We start from the raw sequence: 20554 nt of genomic DNA, 5'->3' as shown, positions 1-20554 counted from the left end.
AAGTTAACCTCAATTAGTTGTGAACATAGCTTTTATGCATATGGCAACCTTTTGAGTTTGGAATTTTTGAAAATATGTATTGAAGGGAAAGAAAAATGGTATTGTTGGTAATGGTATTAGAGGTTAGGTGATTGAAAGAAATCAGTTAAGCATGTGCTTTGTGGGACGATGCATGAGGAAAGATGACTCTTAGCTAACATTTTATCAATGTCTATTTTTTGTTTTGATTTTCAAAAATTTGATAGTAAAAGTAGGCTATTGGTAGTATCATCTACGTATAATTTTTCATTACAATTATACTAACTGTTTTCGGTTATGAAACTTTGAACCCACATGTAGTTTTCAGTTTTCTTGATGATGTTGAATGATTTAAATGCAACATCTTCTCAATTTCAATTCAACTTGTGTTCCTCAACTGTTTCAACTTTCAACCACTAGTTTATATATTGTCTCCATCGAGTCCAATCAATGACTCGGGCAACTAAAACCTCAACATGGCACCATCCCTGGATATGGATTGTGCAGAAATAATCAATGGAACCCACACTTCAAGCTGTCTCATCCGACCATATGAGAAGGGAATGATCCAACTGCTAATTCTCTAAGAAAATATAAGGCAACCAAGGAAAAAAAACAAAATCAAGATACAGAAAGAAAAATATGCAAACCTCTGTGAAAATTTTGATTCCCAGTGTTTTACAAGCAACTGATCAGCTAAAATTAACCTACTATTTTACAAGCACAGACTATATAATTTAACAAGTTTGTTCCAGATCCAAACAGAGCAGCACTATAACAAAAACATTTTCAGTAAATGTTTTCTTACGAGAGATATCTTATTGGCTAGATTAGGCAACTACCAGCTATCAGTGTAGCACCTGCTGGGTTACCTTCAACAAAGCAATAAAACAAGACAGGTACCTTCATTCATCTTAACTTGGGCCTTTTGGGAAGACTAATCCCAGCATTCCTTCTATAAGGTGCTTGAACCTTACCAAAGGCCTTCATCTTCCTAATTTTTCTCTCCTCTTCACTGTCTGAGTCATCCCCCTTCTACCTGTCTACATAGCTTGCTTCTCTCCAACTCTTCCCATGTCTTTCCCTTGTCCTCATCCGAGTCTTCCTCATTCGTGTTAAGCCACTTCTTATCTTATCTTTCAATGTGGAAGGAATAAACTCTATACGAAGGACATGATGTCACCTTTGAAGTCTTTAAATACAATAATCATATCAAAATTCTTCTGCCCGAGACCAACTATCTCCAGATTAACTATCTCGATCTCACTCAGTGTGATCACAACAAAAGGTGTCTCTATCAATTCAACCAGGCAGGTTGACGTCGGGATAATAAAACCTGAGGCTTTGTGTGGCACCCCATGAAACCCAAGCTCTCTCAAGGGTTGATCAAACTCGAGATAAAGTGCTCTAAATTGAGGTTGGCCCCAAACATCATTCGCCCAGTTTAACAAGTTCTGGAAGTCCAAGTTTATTTTATAGAATAAGGATTGGTGGCTCCTGAAGCCTTGCCATTCAAAGGCCAGGCATTAGCATTGCAATTGCCCATTGAATGTAATGCAAATACAGATTTTTATTTCTCATCAACTCCGCTAGATAAGCATGCTGACCTGCAAACAGCTATAAATCGCAAACAACTATCAGTTTACTTCTTCCCCCTCACCATTTGACAAAAGGTTGACCTAAATAGACTTCCATGGCTAAAATAAAAATTTAAAAAGAAGATATTTTTTTCTTTCTCATTTTTCCTGGAGTGCAAAAAATCAGGACTAACTAACTGCAATGTGACAAGAAATATATGAGGGTCAGTGCTTCTCACATTTATTAGACAATGAACTTTTAGTTGTTTATAATCTTTGATCCTAAGATAAAAGAGCAACCCCTATTATTGCACAGAAGGGTAAAAAATTATTAGAAATAGGAGGCATCTTGAGTGTCTTGCTTTGTTCAAATCAGCAAAAGCACTTTCCTCCACCAAAATTAAGTTCATAGTTCCAACTTCAAGTTCCCAGACAAAACAACACTAAAATATCATTTCAATAGTTTGCTTTTACTTATATTCATTTTTCTCATAAACCAAACAGAAGATAAACTTACAATTTCCCATGTCGCTTGTATCAAAAAACACAGCATCTCTGCACCCACAAATAAATGATAAAAAAATAGCTGTTCATGACTCCCACCCATCAATCATTCAAGTGATTTTTTTTTTTTAAAGAAAAAGCTAGATTAATTACCTATGTAAAATGGGAAATCTCAGAAAAATCTCACTTCCGTATCGAAGAATCATAAACTAACAAAAAAAAAAGAGAATCACAAATCGATTTTTTCAGCTTCTGCAGTTAAATACTCAATCTTACGAACCAGCTGCAAAGACCCAGAAAAGAAAAAGGCTTGAAGTTACATTTGGTGCTGGAATCCTTCGAATTACAAGGAAATAAACAAAATCCGTGCAAAAAATAAGTTGAAATCCAAAGGCTACAAACATAGACATGCGATCATTCGATTAATATGCAATATGAAAAAACTAACCCTAAATGTGTGAAATTTGTGAAAGACTTGAAAACAGAGCATCCTTGGAAATTTTTGAAATTTACACTTACAATGAGAAAAGGTTGAAGAATAATACAAAAGCAAAGGCCGGGAACAAAAAAAATCCCAGAAGGGTGGGTCGTTGGATCCATGGAAATGGCTACTTATATGTTAGTGGTCTTGCCAGTTTTCCTTGGGTTCCTATTAAAAAAATTTAAAAATAATAAATTACTTTTTCATCCCTGTATTATTCGATAATTAACACTTGAAGCCCTGTATCTGTAAAAATAAGTGAAAATATCTCTAAAGCTTGATTACTTAAATTTTTATCAATTTAACCGTTAGCGCATATTAAAATGAGGTCAACGAGAGATAAAAATATTAGTAATAATAAAAGTATTTATAATTGCAAAATTTATAGTCAAATAATAATTATTTTGAGGTTATTAAGGTATTTTTATTTATCACTAATGATATAAATTGAGAAAATGAATGGAGTGATGAGTTGGAATAATAAAATCTAAATTTATATGTATTTTCATTTATCTATCAAAATATAAGAATTCAAATGCTAATTATTGCATAATTTAGTGATAATTTACTGTTTAAAACCTTTTTCTTTTTGAAATTATATATATATAGTTGTCAAATTAAACATTAGTCCTTATTGTTTGGAAATGTGAAGATTTGATCCTTAATGATTTAAAATGTTAATCAATTAGTTATTATGTCTAAATTGAAAAATATAGACTCAACCTGATTTTTACTAAAACATAATTTTATATCAAAATATATCAAATTTATTTTTAAATTATATTTTAATACTCTATGACCAATATATTTTAAAAAATATTTTTCTCAATTACAATTTAAATAATAATGTCAAATATAATTTGACATTTTTATTTTACATTGTAATATTGCCATGTATCAAATTAATTAAATATGTGATGAAATTTTGATATTAGAAATTTTTATGAAATATTTTTTAAGTTTAGGGATTTTATAATAATAAAATAAAAATAAGGGGGAACATAAAAATAACAAACTCTAACATCGATGATTAGGGGTGTGCAAACGGTCGGTTCGGTTTCGAACCGAACCGAACCGATAAAACCGAAAATCGAAAATCGAAAATTTTAAAAATCGAACCGAACCGATTGATAAGAGAAAATCGAATCGAATCGAATCAATAAATTTCGGTTCGGTTCGGTTTTAAACCGATCAAACCGAAATTTATAAAATTTCATATTTTTAACATTAAATCTAAATAATAAAAACATAAAAACAAAAAAAATTAGAAATCAAAACTGAAAAATCTTTAGGTTCGGTTCGATTTTCTTTGATTTCAATTCGGTTTGATTCAATTTAATTCGATTTTTTTGATTTCCTATATATATTAATAATTTCGGTTCGGTTCGATTTTTTTGATTTTTTTTATGAAAATAACCGAACCGAACCGATTAACCGAAAATTATCAAAATTATAAACCGAACTGATTAAATTTTAAAACCGAACCGATTAAATTTTAAAATCAAACCGATTGAATCAAATTAATTGATTTAATTCAATTCGATTTTTCGATTTAAATCGAAAACTGCACACCCCTATCGATGATAGCTCAATCAGCTAAATATTTTTAAATTTTGATAATATTATAAGTTTTAAGTTCCATTCATCATTGCACAAACTCATTAACATATTATAATAACAAATTCAAACAATAAATATATAAATTTTAAAAAATATTTCAACAAAAATTCAATAAATTTTTCTCGGAGAACTATCTTGAAGCTACAGTGAAGGCGTCTCAATCCGTTGCAGTCGAATTGCGGAAAACCCAAATGTCCATACCGGCGGCCAGTGAGTGCATGCATGACACTGGATAAAATGTCGAGGTGAGCGAGGTTCAAGACCCACCACCGCAAGGACCCAATTACGATACTGATGTGTGAATTTGACGGACACTAGATTGAACATTTGGAGGAAATATGGGAAGTTTTTCGAGTCTCAAATTAACGAGTTAAATAATTTTAATTCCTTATTTTTTATTATTTTATTTTATTTTATTTAATAAAAACTTATAAAATATGAGAGATAATTAAAAAATAAAATAAATAAAGAAATAAGACATTTTAATACCTATTTATATAGTAATTAAAAATATATTATTTACTGATAGATTTAAATTAAAATTTTAACGCTCTTAATTTCTATTTACATTTCAGAAAAACAAATAAATAAAAAAAGGCAAAGTTTGGAGGGTCGAAGAGGAAAAGCCAAGCAAGTTTCTACTTCTAATAATTTACATTTTCTATAATTATTTTCCAAATTTTATATATTTTACTTTTTTTTCTATAATTATTTTTTTTTAATTATTCTCTTTGACTGCACCAGCGCATTATATATATATATATATATATATATAAAAGGCACACAACAAAAAACCAAAAGAGAAAGCTGAAGGCCCTTATACACACATAAACCTACAAAAAATGGACCTATCGTTACCACTTTCTCTCTCTATTGTCTGATCCCCAGCTTCCTGAATACGATATCGTTTTGGTTGCTTCTTCTTCATACCCAGGATTTTTTCTGGGTATTTCGGTAGGCTTTCTCTGATTCTCTGTTTTGGCTGAAGTTCGTATTTTCTTTTTTCTAAATTTTGGTGCCTTTTTTGAAATAAATTTTCGGTTTTTGTTTATGGTATTTGTCGGTTTGGATCGGTTTGTGTTGGGTTGGATCTCGTCGGCGTTTTGATTTGGCCATGTGGATTCGCTTGTTCTGTTATTTAGGGACTGTAGTTTTTTTTTTTTTTTTTTCTTTTGACTAATAATCTCCTTGATGTTTTTAAATTTTGAATTTCGTTGATCCTCTGTATTTTGGGGAAATTTGGTGTTCGATTTTTTTTTTTGTCGTATATTTCATATTGTACTTTTTTTTTTGTGTGTTTGGAAGGATGTAAGGTTGTGACTTAATTGCTTCAATATATATTTTTCCCTCTGTTTGTGGATGTTCAGAATCTCCTTTGGGCTTTCCTTTTGATTATCATGTATCTTAATGTGTATAGAAAATTTGGGTTCATTGTGGTCAAGCGATTTATATGGTAGTATATGACATTAAATAGAATTGCATAAATTTTATTGTATGGAAATCTGTTGAAGTTGATTCATAAATTTATGTAGGCTTTCCCAAAACTGGAATGCATTTGTTATTTATATTTTGATGATTGCCTTGTGCATGGACATATGGTTATTATTTGATTTCATAGTCAGTTCTCTTGCTAATTGAGCCTAAACTTCGCTAGGAGATATTGTATACTAATTTAAATTATTAAAAAAAAAATCAAAAATAAATTCTTCAATATTATTGTGTTTTGCAGAAGAAATTGGTTAAAGGATTGAATTTCTTGGTTTTGAACCTAGGTAGAAGAGTCTGAAATTTTTTTAGTACTTTCAGTCATCAGTTATGAAGTTTGTGCTTAGATATATAAATAGTAGTTTTCTGGTTCTAATTGGGTTTGGAATTAGGATTCGTTTATTTATTTATTTATTTTTAAATATATATATGACTCTATGTGCTTGTTTTAGTTCATTAAAAAAATCTGTAATGCTTTTACGGTAGGAGTGAGCTGAGAAATATAATTTATGTTTTGTGATTTTGCTAATGTTTTCTGATTGTCACTCACAGGTAATGTTTAGTTCTATCACAGTGCAAGGATAAGAAACATTTTAAACTTGTCCAACGAATGGCTTCTGTGGGTGTGGCACCTACTGGTATGAGAGAAGCTAGTGGCCATAATGCTGGTGTGGATAAATTACCTGAGGAAATGAATGATATGAAAATTAGGGATGACAAAGTATGGCATTCTGTGAATCCGCCTATTATTTGCCTCCATTGCTTTTGCTTCACTGGTTTTTTAATATAGTTTACTAGCTAATTCTCCTCACTTTGTAGGAAATGGAAGCAACAGTAGTTGATGGCAATGGTACAGAGACAGGTCATATTATAGTTACAACAATTGGTGGTAGAAATGGCCAGCCAAAGCAGGTATGCTTGTTTTGTTTCCCTTATCAAGAGTTGCTGAATCCTATTTGGTCCCAACTCTCAAGCCCCATTAGATATGGTGGGGATGCTTCCAAAATGAATTCTCTATTCTTTTGCCCCTGATTTGTATCATATTGCTCATTTCATTCATATGTAATGTTCTCCATCACCAATTCCAGACAATAAGCTACATGGCTGAGCGTGTTGTTGGGCATGGATCATTCGGGGTTGTTTTCCAGGTATGACATTATTGCATTTGTTTTGAGTGATTGGGTAATATGTATTGGTATGCCTTTTCCAGGTTGGAACTAACTTGTAAGGATTAATATAGTCGGGATTTTCAATTCAGGCAAAATGTTTGGAAACTGGTGAAACTGTTGCTATAAAGAAAGTTCTTCAAGATAAGAGGTATAAGAATCGTGAACTGCAAACCATGCGTCTTCTTGACCACCCAAATGTTGTCTTGTTAAAGCATTGCTTCTTTTCAACAACTGAAAAGGATGAGCTGTACCTTAATTTGGTTCTTGAGTATGTCCCTGAAACTGTTCACCGGGTGATTAAACACTACAACAAGTTGAATCAAAGGATGCCACTGATATATGTGAAACTTTATGCATACCAGGTATTGAGTGGGTCACTTTAATTTGGTATTAGGATGGTTTTTACTAGAGAACGGGACAAGCTGATATGGTTGCCGTATTTGCCATTTCTTTTTGTTACCTTTTTTGTCCATTTCTGTCATGTTATTTTTCATCTTTGCCTTTGGGCAATGTTAGCTAATTTTCATTTGATGCTGGAAATGGTGTCTTCTTGAAACAATAGTTCATTGGGATTGACTTTGGCAATATATTGATATATTGTTGATAATTTGACAGATCTTCAGGGCACTGTCATACATCCATCGTGCAATTGGAGTATGCCATCGGGACATTAAACCTCAAAACCTTTTGGTATGTTCACTTGGGCATTTATAAGTTTTATATACAGCTGTGTTATTGAAGTAAGAAAGCTTATATACAAATATGCAATTGTGCTGAAGCCACTGGTGCTCATTAATCATATGATCAAAATGGTATTTGTTATGCTTGCAGCACAAATCTCTGTTTCAATAATCTTATTATACAAGGAGGATGATAATATTATATTATATGTATTCTAAGTATGGTTCTATGTAACTTCACATGAAATAACTGCTTAACTTCTTAGAGACTTGGACTGCATGATGGGCAATTTGTTATGTCCACATGCTCTTTTATTTTAAATCACTCAGCACCTTTTTCAAGTTAGCTGAAAAATATTTTCATGGTGCAGGTAAATCCTCATACTCACCAGGTTAAATTGTGTGATTTTGGAAGTGCAAAAGTCTTGGTATGTTTGTTTGTTCTTTGTTATTTTCTTATTAAAGTTCTATCTTTGAATTGGGATTGAGTCTGTATGGTAATTTCTTTAAGTTCTATCTTTGAATTGGGATTGAGTCTGTATGGTAATTTCTTTTGACAGGTAAAAGGGGAGCCAAATATATCATATATATGTTCTAGATATTATAGAGCACCAGAGCTAATATTTGGGGCAACCGAGTACACAACAGCTATTGACATCTGGTCTGCTGGCTGTGTTCTTGCTGAACTACTTCTTGGACAGGTAGGAAGTTTTGTATACAAGGTTCATTGTTTGGCTATTTGTGTATGTAATCTCCGGAAAATCTTAACAAGTGTATCATTTCTCTCAGCCTCTATTTCCTGGTGAAAGTGGAGTTGACCAGCTTGTTGAGATTATCAAGGTAATTTTGCATCTTTTAACTTTTTAATTATCAAGTGACATTTGTTTTACATTAAATCCACCTTTGGTTAGTGTAATTTGTTAGTTGCGAGTATGGTGCAAAATGGAAACTCTTCCAGGTTTGGTTAACATTGCTTTTATAAGTAAGCGCTTCATTTATTGCAGGTTTTGGGCACTCCAACAAGAGAGGAAATTAAATGCATGAACCCAAATTACACAGAATATAAATTTCCTCAGATTAAAGCTCACCCATGGCACAAGGTATTTAGAATTCTAGGCAGATGGATTGCATTTTTGGTTAAAAACAGCATTATTGTTCATTATTTCTTGTTTGTTTCCTCATTTCTAGATATTCCACAAGCGCATGCCTCCTGAAGCTGTTGATCTTGTTTCAAGGCTACTGCAATACTCTCCTAACCTCCGGTGCACTGCTGTGAGTTTTTTTTTTTTTTTCCTTTTTAATTTTTCCTAGGTCATGCTGTGTGTGTGTAATAGTTTCTAAGGAATACATTAATGAATGTGTCTCCCCCATTCATTCATGTTGCTTTTTTGCTGTTATATTTTGCTAGTCTTTTGATTAGCTATGCAGTCATTTAATTCAGACTTAGGAGTCAGCAGAATTAATACATAGAGCTTAGTTTGTTGTTGCTGTGTTGTGATCTAATTTTGATTACATAAACTGAACATGCTAGATGTTCTTTTATGATCATAGTGTCAGTTTTGTATATTATGCTTTGTTTGATTTAATGCTGTCTTGGTTTGCTAGGATTGGATCCTTGTGCTTTCAATATTTATTTATTTATTTATTTATTATTATTATTATTATTTTATTTTATTTTATTTTTTTACTTCCATTGCAGTTGGATGCCCTGACTCATCCCTTTTTTGATGAGTTACGTGACCTGAACACACGCCTGCCAAATGGACGTTTCCTTCCACCGTTGTTTAACTTTAAATCTCATGGTAGGAAGTTGTTGTCAAACTAGTCACTTTGTAGCAAGTTACTATCCCTATTTTCATGGTGCTTCTTAACGATGTTACTCTTGCTTGATCATGTAGAATTGAAGGGTGTCACAGCTGAGACTTTGACGAAGTTGATACCAGAGCATGCACGGAAGCAATGTCCTTTTGTTGGCTCATGATTGAACGTGAAATGTAGATGTCTGCATTATCCCAGATATGGAAGCTATGGCGTTTGTTCCCTCTATCTATGCTGTTTGGGTTATCTTTCTTTTCTACGTGATTTTGTTGTATCACCTTGTTATTATGTAAAAGCAGATTTAGAGACATGGTTATTGATGTTTGCCCAAGCCTCCATGGGTGGTCTGATTTACCCTGTTCCTGTATCACAACATATTGTAACATTACAAAAGCTGACAAAGATCAAGTGTCTTATTTATATTTCTACTACTAGAAGACATGTATTTTGTGTTTTAATTATTGTTATGTTGATGATGGAGGGTGCTTAGGCTCAGGCTCAACAGTTTTTTTTTAATTGAAGCCTGAGCCTTATTAGGGCAGCTCTACCTTCCTTTTTGTGCTGGACTGCTGGTGATTGAATACCTGCAATTTGAACATGCCTTTGGTGGCCAATTTCTTGCTCTCTCTCACTCAATTGTAGCGAGTTCAGGGTTCAATGGTCTTTCAGTTTTAGTTGGTTTCTCATTGATTTTCAATTGTGAGAACTCTCCTTTCTCCCAATGTCATGAAATTTTAGTATCTATGCATATTTGATATTAGATTAAATAATTGGATAACAATAAAAAAATAGAAGATATTATGGATACCAAATGGCCTTGTAAATCTTTTAAAATCACATATATAGGTATTTTAGAATTTTTAGAAGAGACTTTTGAATCATAAATTTCTCTTCAATTTGATTTCTTTATTTTTAATCTCACAATAATAAATAATTAATAGAAAAAAAAATGATTTTTAGTTCTTGTAAGTGGTTTAGGTAAGAAAATAATCCAGTTTAATTAATATTTTTACTACTTTTTGTGGAGAAAGGGATAATTTTGTTATCAAAATTAGTAATCTAATTATTTAGAAAACTGACACTAAAATGTATAGAAACTGTTAAATACATTCAATCTATCGTGTATCTATAAATTAAATTAATTAAATTATTTTATATTATTTATAATTGTTCAGGTACTTGATTTAGGCTCGATTCTTTTCGTTCATATACGCGCTAAATCCCTCTGGTACTAGTTCCTCAGATCCCCAGGTATTTCCATCATCCACTCATAAGCACCTGTAATGCATATTACGGAAATAACGGTTTGCTTTGGTTGATATTGAATTTCAGACCCGAATCAAGCTTAAATCAATGGCAGCGGTCGCTTTAGTAAAAGATTCTGCAATTGATTCGCCAAAATGTTATCTTTTTCTGTGATAACTTTTTGGTTTGGTTTATCTGTTGCTTCTAGTTGTCAAATTTGTGTATTTCTTTGGTACGTTTTGAAGGGATTTTATCCTTGTGGGGATTCTTGCAAGCACTTTCATCCCACCGACAGAAACAAGCTAACCTGATCATGTCAGTATTTCTCAAGGTAAAGTTTTTCTTTTTATTTTTTTGTTCTCAAGTAATTAATGTGTGATATAGCCTATGGAAGTTGTTTATTATTATTATTATTATTATTTAAGTGAAGATGATTGTTTTATTTATTTTTTTAATATATATATCTAATGCAATTTTGATATTCAGCTATAGTCCTTATGAATAATGTTCAGTCACCGATTATTCCAGGAAATCAATTAGTTGGAGGAAGCTCTTTTCTGGGTAAATTCAACTTCATTCATTGCTGAATTTTTAAAGGACTGTTGATTGATGATTTTGCTGTTAAATTTCCTTATTTTCTCATTGTTATCCTCAAAATTTTGTACTAAAAGCATGCGTAAGGATTGTATATATTGAATATCATTAATTAGTAATGACGCAAGCATGCACTTGTCTTATATTAGATGTTACACTATGATTGACATGGCTAACTATTTTGGACCACTTGAACATTTATATCATAATATGGTTTTCATATATTTATTCTCTTTAATTTCCTTTTATCTGTTATTAATTTTACCAATTCACGTTATCTTATCATGGCTCACAATCACAGTGATGTGGTGAGAGATAGCATGGGAATGCCATGGGGCAATCTGCCTCCAGTGCTTAAGTCTCCTCGAGAGGGTGGATGTCTAGTTTATCCTTTTGTGGATTGTGGTTAGGTCTGTCGTGCCATGTTTTTATTATGCCTGTTATGCAGATTGTTGCTTAATACTTAAATATATTGTCTCAAGATCTTGGTTGGTTGTCAACTTGTCATGGACAAATGCTTTTTGCTTGCACGTGTATGTCACAATAACTAGAAAGGGCAGATGATTTTGTCTTCTCTCTTGTGTTTGTTACCAGATTTCAATAAGATTGTCTTCTTGCTAACTTCTTGTTGTATCATTGATTTCCTGTTTTTCCATGTAACACTATTACACGAATGAATCCAGTAGTTGTGTTTGGTTTTGGCTGTGCTTTTAGGATACGCATCCTTGCTAATCAGGTCCTATTGGAGATTATGCTCTAAAATGGACAAGATAGGATCTTCTGGTTCCCAAATAACCTATCAGTAAAATAGCCTGAGAGAGGGATAAGGCTAAGTAGAGGGACAAGGTTTATCCACAGTTCAGAAATGAAATCTAAAACAAAGAGGCAACCATTCGTGAATTTTTTAATTAATAATGAAGTATTTATACATCCTGGCCAAATGAATTTTGTATTGAAAAATGAATGTGGGTTGAGAATCTTAGCTTTGTTCTCGTTATCGATAGCTTCCTTTTGCCTCTTCACTCTAAATACCCCTAGAGATGCTCCACTGTCTTCCTGTCCGTGCAATTTGCTCCATTGTTGTCTTTCTTCTTTTCTTAATCTTTGTGATTGTGACTATCAAACTATGACTGTGGAGGTGAGTTGTGCTTTAGCACAATGAAGAATATGAAGGCAAGGCTGGCAAACAGCAGACACATTGCAGACAATATGAGTGTATCTGTATTACCCCTCTCTTGGTTCAAGCTTCTTATTGATGCCACTCTATCCCACACATAAGAATCATCCGGCAACTTGGGGCAACTGCAATTTGATGCACACTCCTTTGTGTTGCAGTAGAAACTGATAGAAGTCATCACATTCAGGGCAAACTGAAAAGGGTTGCTCCAATACATCCATCGATAGAATCTTATGTCAGAAAGGACAACAACTACACCAGAAGCTGACACCCACATTGATGTCACAATTGACACTGCAAATGCTGCTAGTGTTGGCAGTGGTGCTAGGAAAGTGATCATCATCCCAAAATATGTTACACACAGAGTGAATATGAAGAGCACTAACCAATACTTTAGGAACTCTGCAATTGATCCAGTTCCAATTCCGGCCATGCCATTTCCAATCCCTACAACTGCAAGTGTAGCAATGAAAAAATATGGTATCTCACCCACAGCCCATGATACTGGATAAAAAATTGGAAGATACATTCCAGCCCTTTTCTCTCGGAAATAAACCAACCTGTCTGTGCCAATCTGAGGAATGATGTTGTTGGCTGAGATCACTCCTATGAGTATAACTTGCATGTATATGTAAAGTGTACGTGAAGTCACACCATATATGTCCTTGTACTCAATCTGATAGTATAAGGAGCCCATTAAGAGACCAATCATTATACAGCCTGTAAGTCTACCATATGTATATTGCACATTCCTCCATAGAAATCTTTGTGTTCTTTGTAGTACCAAAAGGGCTTGCCATGAATATGGAGCTGGGTAAGTAGAAGTCAGATCCCTTGCTGTTTTTCCCTTCATCATTTTCCTTACATTGCAAACTTCATTATAATTAGCTTCTTGTAAAGAGCTAGCTGCATAAATCTCTGCATAATTTAATGAAGGAGTTTCCCTTTTTTGTATACCTAAGCCAAGAGTCCCCATGACATAGCTAACTGGACTTTGTCTTTTGGAGTAATGAGGAGCTTTTGGTATTGATTTGAAATATTCTAGCAACACTGTACAGTTACCTCCTACTGGGCCAAAGTATGCTTGATGCCCTTTATGTGTTAGAATCAGAGCCAGATCAAAGGATGACAATGTACGTGTATTGGGATGTGTAAGAGAAGCAATAATAATTCGACCTGATTTTGACAATCGAGAGAGAATATTGAGAATGTTTAAAGTTCCTGCAGCATCAAGGCCGGATAGTGGCTCTTCAAGAAAGAGAATACTTGGATTTGCTGCCAGCTCTACTGCAATTGTTATCTTTTTGGCTATCTCAAATGTTTTTCCAGTGGCATCACGGAGGGAACCAACCAGTTGGTTGGAGTAGGGAAGTAAACCGAGTTGGTTAAGGACCAGCTCAACATGGATGCGACAGCCTAATGTGTTAACTGCCTGTCCAAGACGAAGTGCAGCACTGAATTGAAGGGATTCACGTATAGAGAGGTAAGGTTGATGAGCATCAAGCTTCTCGACATACCCTATTAATCGTGAAAAGGCAGCACCTGTTCTAGAGCCATTCACTTGTATATTGCCACTGAGGTTAGCCATGGAAGGTGCCCTACCAGCTAGGCATTTGAGCAGTGTGGCCTTGCTTGTCCTTGTACCACCCAATATAGCTACCATATGCTGTGGTTTAGCATAGCCTGTGATATTGCTGAATACTGCCACATTTTCTTTAGTTTCTTCGTTGTACCTGATCCGTGGATAATATAATGTTAAATATGTGAGTGTGTATATGTATATATATATCAATATTGTTGAAAATTTGCTTTTTTATTCCCTTGTTCATGTGATTTAGCATGGTAGTATTATTTTTTTGATGATCGAATGCTGAATGTGCAATCCAAGTCCAAGGCTCTTGGAGTGGGGTGCTTTCGGGCGGGGAGCTCCTAAAATGAGGATTTAGAGGTGAGATAATAAAGGTTTTTGTTTTCAAAATGGAAGATTAAAGTACCTTGTGAATGACACATTCTCAAATAGGAGAGTCACTGGCTGCAAGGGAATGTCTAATCCATTCCTCTCAAGGTCAACATGGAATTCCTCTACCCATCTTTCCATTCCACCATTTTGCTTCATTTTTCCATAGTCCATCCATGAATTTTTTGAACTAGAGAATCTGGAAGCATCAGAATGCCCCAAATTCTCACTGTAACTGTTGTATGACCGAGATTCATTCTCTGCATCTTCTCTGTAGTTGCTAATCATTGGGGTTTTTCTCAGGTAGGGCAATGATTGGCTCATCTCCGCAAATTCTATATTCTTTAGCCCCAACAATGCCAAGAAATTAGCAATGACTGTCCATCCTAGGATAATGACATAAGGTAGCCAGGGTCTCCTGGCATATTCAGAAAGCTCATAAAATTTTAGATATGCTTTTCCAACTGTCATTGTTGGGAACTGGTCGCAAAAAGGGAGTTGACCAAGGTAGATCGAGCAAGGGTCTACATAGCTCTTACTGAATTGAAACCAACAAAATGAGACATTGGCCCAGTGAATAGGATTCACATACATGAGCCATTTCCAGTAAATTGGAATATTAGATGGATAGATTACAAAGCCACTGAAGAGTAGGAAGATTGAGACAACTAGACCTGCAAGATGTAAAGAAAAAAGTGGGTCAACCACGAGTTACATTGGCTTCCAATGATTTTAAATATTGTAGTGCCTTGTGTCTATTGTCATAGAGATTGCCTCTGATATGGACTTTTTCATGATAACTGAGGCTATACGTAAAGAACTATATTAGGACTACATCAATACTCTGTGCAGCGGCTTATTTTTTACTAGGTTAAGAATGGCTGCAAAAGGCATGCATTATGTGAATATTAGGAATTTTTATCTCAATTCTTCAATTGAATCTTGATACCTGGGAAATGAAACTCGAAAATATTGTTAACTAAATTATTATGTTTTAAGTTCTGTTCTTGCATGCATTCTTTCATGCTCATTCGGGTCTTATGTGTCGCCTGTGCAGGAAACCAAATTTTGTTAAGAAAAATAGTACCTGCCAAAGCATTCCCAACTTCCGGAATTGAAGAGACGGAACTTAGAAGGAAGAAGACTGATGAACCAAAGTATGCTACTAAGCATAAGAGAACCATATAAGCAAATAATGGTGCCCCGTTTCCTGAAAATGATAGCCCAGCTAGAAAATAAACGCAGACAGTATATGCCAGTGCCTGCAAAGATTGAAAATATAGCGTTGAGTTCTTTGGGAGCCATGATTACTTCAATAAGGAAAAAGGGTTTGGTAGAGTACTTCTACGAGGGTCTGTGGGAGATTCACTATGCAATGAGCAACTATGTATGAAGAACCTCTGAAAAATCTCTGCGCCCTATGCTTGTAAAAAATTGGTCTCTGGAGCATGTATAAAGGAAGCTGAACCAGATTTATTAGCATTATGCTCATGGTAGATACAAACCCTAGAGCCCTTACAGAGTTCATTTTTTGTTGGTCATATTGACCCCCGAGTTTGTAGAAGAGTGTTCCAGTGAACGTGCCTAGTACGATGGCCTGCAAAGTTCAAGGATGGTTGAGTTTCTAAGATACATGTAGCTATGCTGGAGTTTTTCTATCTGTTTGCAGATCCAACTCGAGATCTTTGTGGATACTGATGATTTATGAGTACTGTAATTTGAATGAGCAGGGAAAGCTATGGAGCATATGGCAGTACTAACCTGGAAGAGCCTTAATTTTATTAAAGCATGAAGTCTTTTGGTGATTTTGATTTGCCTGTTGATGAGAGTCTTGGTGGATTTCCACCATGTTTGAACAAAGGGCCTTTGGAACTGTTCCCATTGGGCATGGTACTCCTCTTCCTATATAACAGAAAATCCCCATTTACCATATGATCCTTGAATTTTCTGTTACATTTGGAAACTAATGTGCTAAGCATTAGCTCTTCCTCAAATTGCTTATCTATTGGTGTCTAGTGGGTTGTAGTTACCTCATTTTTGTAGCGCTCTACTTGGAGACGAATATTGCCTCTTGCCTGCTTTAGTACAGAGTATACTTGTGAGGCACGTTGATGCTGGATCTTTTGGGGACCCACAGAAAGATATTGCATTTCTTCTTTGTTCATCGATATCGCTGTGACTACATCTCCAACCTCTACTCTTCCACTACTCTCAATTCCCCCCGAGTGTCCTACTTTTTTTGAGAGCTTGGCAACCACCAATTCTGCAACCAAGCAAATCATAAATGTGATATCCATGAATTATCAATTTCATGAAAAATGTCTTGATTGTTTAGAAATTAGAGCACTGCAGACTTGTTTCAATCTTCTTGTTGCAAAATGTATATCTTGTCACATTGGAAAAAAATAGAGCTTACACTCAGGATTCAGGAATCAGATCTTGTTGTGTTGTGGAATGACTTGCTTACCGGTTTCTCGTCTCAGCTGAGTATCTGCTGAGAATTGGTACTTGGATGGTGTCTTAAGAGACAATCCAAGCCCAGGTTCACTTTCCACCCAATAGGTGTGCTTCACATCATCTCGGTCAATGATTCTTGTCACATCTTTGTAGTGATCTGAAGCCCTGTAGCACTCCACAAGTTCATCTAGGGTGCAGGGTGTAGCTCCTGGTGCCATGTACTGGGAACCATTTCCTGCTGCAATGTCTTCCAGAAATTCATTGGACTCAATGTGTGAGGGCTTAGTGTACCTATCAGATGGTTGGTAATGGATTTTAACATTAAGCTGAAGTTATTGCTATCATATAAAGCATATGTGCATATAAAAAGCTTTTGGCTTCAAATAATGTTATAGTTTCCATACTAACCCAAGCTTGGCAAAGTAAGGGACAGCATCTTGACGAGGGCCTTGGAATAAAACATGGCCATCACCGAGTAATATGATCCTATCAAAAAGATCGAAAATATCCTGGGAAAGTTGGGTCAATGACATGATTGCAGAAGATTGTTGAATCCTGCTAATGGTTCGGATGGTGTCCACCAGGCTATATGTAGCTGGTAAATCAGACCCAGAGAAAGGTTGATCATAAAGCATGACAGAATATGTTCCAAGAGCTAATTCCGCGGTTGTCAGCCTCTGGCGGTCAGTGTCAGAGATTGCATCTCCAGTGAGTTTGTGCTGTATCTCCTTCAAGTTTAAAATTTCCAAAATATATTCTAGAAATGGATCTTGCCCCTCCACAAGAGCATGAGCAAAGAATTTCCTCATCTGAGGAGTAAAATTCTCCGGTCGAAGCCCTTGAGTACAGTCCCTTGCAAATTCAAGAGTCTCTCGAACTGAAAGAAGTGGAATGTGCCTGCAATTGTACAAGTAATTGAACTAAACTTCTCATACATGAATATCTAATAATCCTTGTGAGTTGTACTACATAATAATCTTTTAGTTGATTGCATTTTCACCTGTTCATATCATGATTTTTATCTGATATGCCTATTAAATCTATCGTTAACATTAGATAAGAACTATTCAGGAAAGGTGTTTTCTTCAGTGCTCAGTACATATGCCCATTGCATGTATTGATGTATGCCTGCTTTGATTGCCAGGTGATAAAGAACTTACTTGTTTAGTTGACCACTAATGTATGCGATCAGTCTACTAAGACGAACCTCAGAGGCATTTTTGTCGTTGTACATTACCATTCCTTCCATTATCAAGTCCTTGGTCATTTTTACCCTCCCTGCTAGAACTTCAAGAAGAGTGCTCTTTCCACTTCCTGTAAGATTTAATTGGCTAAGAAATTTCTAACCATGTTTGTCATTCATTTTAACCATTAGAAATCTAGCGTAGAAGTTCTTGATATTGCCAGTGACGCATGAGACTCTTTCGACATTAAATTTCATTTACAGCAACTTGCTAACTTAGCATGATAGTAAATGTCTCGCTTAATTTCATTAAAGAATCTCAAGTTCAAGTCACTTCTCATTTTGAATTTTTTTTTTTTTTTTTTTCATTATGAAGTTTGTTCTTACCTGGTGGACCAAGTAGTAGGGTCATTGATCCAGGCATAATATACCCATCCACCCCCTTTAGAACCTGCAGCCATATTGAGTTCTTTTCCCGAAGAAGAGTCCTCAAGGGACCAAAAAAGCATCCCACTACCTTATTCCCAAACGTTTCATATCCATTATCAGAAATCTCAAATTTCCTTGAGTACTTTATGCTGGAAAACCGAACTACCTGTGAAATATTTATAGATTTTTTTTCATGGACAAGGTCAATTCATGAGGATTGATCATATATATATATAAAGATATTGTAGGCATGCTAACAAAAACTATCACATCATGAAGTAAAAAGGAGACTAGAAGCTACATGGAGGCCAAAACTTAAGATTCCTGCTATTCCTGTTTATATCTTATTTATGATGCAGGCATTCATGATGTGATGCTGATAGGACAACAATAACATAAAAATTTATAATAATAAAAATAATATTTTGTTGTTCCCTATTATACCCTTTTTGTGCAATGGAAAGTAATTTGATTTTACATTTGGACTTCGGAGTGCAATGAAAAGAAAATTCTTTCAATGAAAAAACCATGAGGTTTTTTTTTTTTTTCTGTGAATTTTTTAGTCTCGAGTGAATTAATGGTTTATTTTTTATTGATATGCGAAAGTTGATATATAATATTATCTTGTTATGATAAAAAATATTTTTTTAACTTATAATTAAATAAGATAAAAATTATGCAAATAAAAAGATAAAAAATTTTATGTAAAAGTTATGAATGCAAGCAAGAAAGACAAGAATTTACCTGTTGAGGAATAGGGGGAGTAATTTTAGCCATATCACGTAGATAACTAACAAAACCATCTTTCAACAAATACTCCATTCCAAGAAGCTCTTCACTCTTCCTTCCAACTTCTCCTCCCTCTTCTTTTATCTCCTCTCTACCAATGGCCTTTTCAGCCTCTTCCCTCAATCCATGCTTCTTCATGCTCTCATACATCCTCAGAGCAAAATTCCTAGCTCTCTCTGGCGAGGCTTTCTCTATCTCATATCGAATTTCAGCGGAAGCCCCACCCGAGAATACAGTAGGCATTGCTGTGGGTGTCAATGGGGTCATTGGTGTAATGTTGCCTGCAGGCAATGTTATAACACTTTCACTTGTCACAGAAATATCTTCACTACAAAATGAAGGTCTTCTTGATGGAGCTTCGCTAGTTAGCTCAATATCATCCCTAACCAACCACATGAAGTTATTTGGAGGAGAATTTGATGAAGTATTTGCCATTTTTTGATCTTTAATTAAGAAGATTTTGATTGCCTCAATTAATAAGGCTTGCAGAAGCCAGATATATATAGAGAGAGGGAGAGGGAGAGGGAGAGGGAGAGGTAGTATATATGTGAATGGTAAACTGTAAGTGGAAATTAATAGTTCTATCATGAAAGACTTCTGGTAAAGTGCCAAGTGGAAGATGGAGCATGAAAGATGACAAAGAGATGGGGATGGAACAACTACTGTTGTACTGGTAGAAAATCAAATCTGGGGTTTTCCATTTCTCTGCTACAGGTGGACTGCCTGCTTTATATAAGATTATAGTGATTTAAATATTAGTAATCTTCTTTTTAAAAAATTCTTAAAAATTAACATATTATTTGTTTTCACTTGAATTTTGATTCAATTATATTTAAGTTGTATTAAGAAATATAAGATTATGAATTTCAAATTTCAATTAAAGTTTAATTAAAAATAAATTGACTTGGCATTCTTTGAATATTTAAAGAAATAAATAAAATTTTCATTAAAAAAATTATTGATTTTGATTGAAGTCTTATTTAATTACTAAAAATCTTACCATTTCAAGGTTTCTTAGTTTGAACTAAGGCAATAAAAAACCAGTTGGATACCTTCTACCTTGCATGTAATATGAGATTTTTGGATTTTAGTTAAAGTACACAACTCCATAGTTTCATAAGGAATATTTCAATTAGCTGCAGCTTCAATATTGACTAAAATTCAATTGGGTATTTTTTTTTTTTTTCATGAAGAAAATTTAGGCTGAATATGCAGTTGGTTGTGGCTATCTTATCCCTTGTGGCAGAAATTTATTACATTTTTGGAAGGTCAAATTAAAAAGGGTTTATGCTAAAGAAAATCTAAACCTTTAATTTGCAATTATATCAATGATTTCTTTTAGCTTTTAAATTATAAATACCAATTTTGATA

At 34.4% G+C, this 20554-nt stretch overlaps 2 protein-coding genes across 2 annotated transcripts; one reads left to right on the top strand and one right to left on the bottom strand.

Moving 5' to 3' along the window:
- The first annotated feature begins 4987 nt into the window (after window positions 1-4987).
- Window positions 4988-9810, top strand: LOC110673782 (shaggy-related protein kinase alpha). The gene is made up of 13 exons (XM_021837014.2): window positions 4988-5154; window positions 6238-6406; window positions 6505-6597; window positions 6774-6833; window positions 6944-7216; window positions 7470-7544; window positions 7906-7962; window positions 8095-8235; window positions 8324-8374; window positions 8539-8634; window positions 8723-8806; window positions 9234-9336; window positions 9433-9810. Exons 2-13 carry the CDS (start codon window positions 6296-6298, stop codon window positions 9513-9515), a joined length of 1227 nt encoding a protein of 408 aa, XP_021692706.1. The 5' UTR covers window positions 4988-5154; window positions 6238-6295; the 3' UTR covers window positions 9516-9810.
- A 1544-nt stretch (window positions 9811-11354) lies between these two features.
- LOC110673625 (ABC transporter G family member 37) lies at window positions 11355-20131 on the bottom strand. Its single transcript, XM_021836790.2, has 11 exons — window positions 19139-20131; window positions 18353-18560; window positions 17943-18096; window positions 17191-17679; window positions 16793-17073; window positions 16356-16588; window positions 16087-16227; window positions 15668-15922; window positions 15413-15587; window positions 14363-14999; window positions 11355-14101 (listed from the first exon to the last, which is right to left on the bottom strand). The coding sequence occupies exons 1-11, from the start codon at window positions 19769-19771 to the stop codon at window positions 12316-12318; spliced, it is 4992 nt and encodes a 1663-aa protein (XP_021692482.2). The 5' UTR covers window positions 19772-20131; the 3' UTR covers window positions 11355-12315.
- Window positions 20132-20554: the final 423 nt, after the last annotated feature.

This window comes from Hevea brasiliensis, chromosome 3 (assembly GCF_030052815.1).
Source record: "Hevea brasiliensis isolate MT/VB/25A 57/8 chromosome 3, ASM3005281v1, whole genome shotgun sequence".
Classification (NCBI taxonomy): domain Eukaryota; kingdom Viridiplantae; phylum Streptophyta; class Magnoliopsida; order Malpighiales; family Euphorbiaceae; genus Hevea; species Hevea brasiliensis.
The sequence above is the reverse complement of the archived record's forward strand: the minus strand, read 5'-3'. Positions and strand labels throughout refer to the sequence as shown.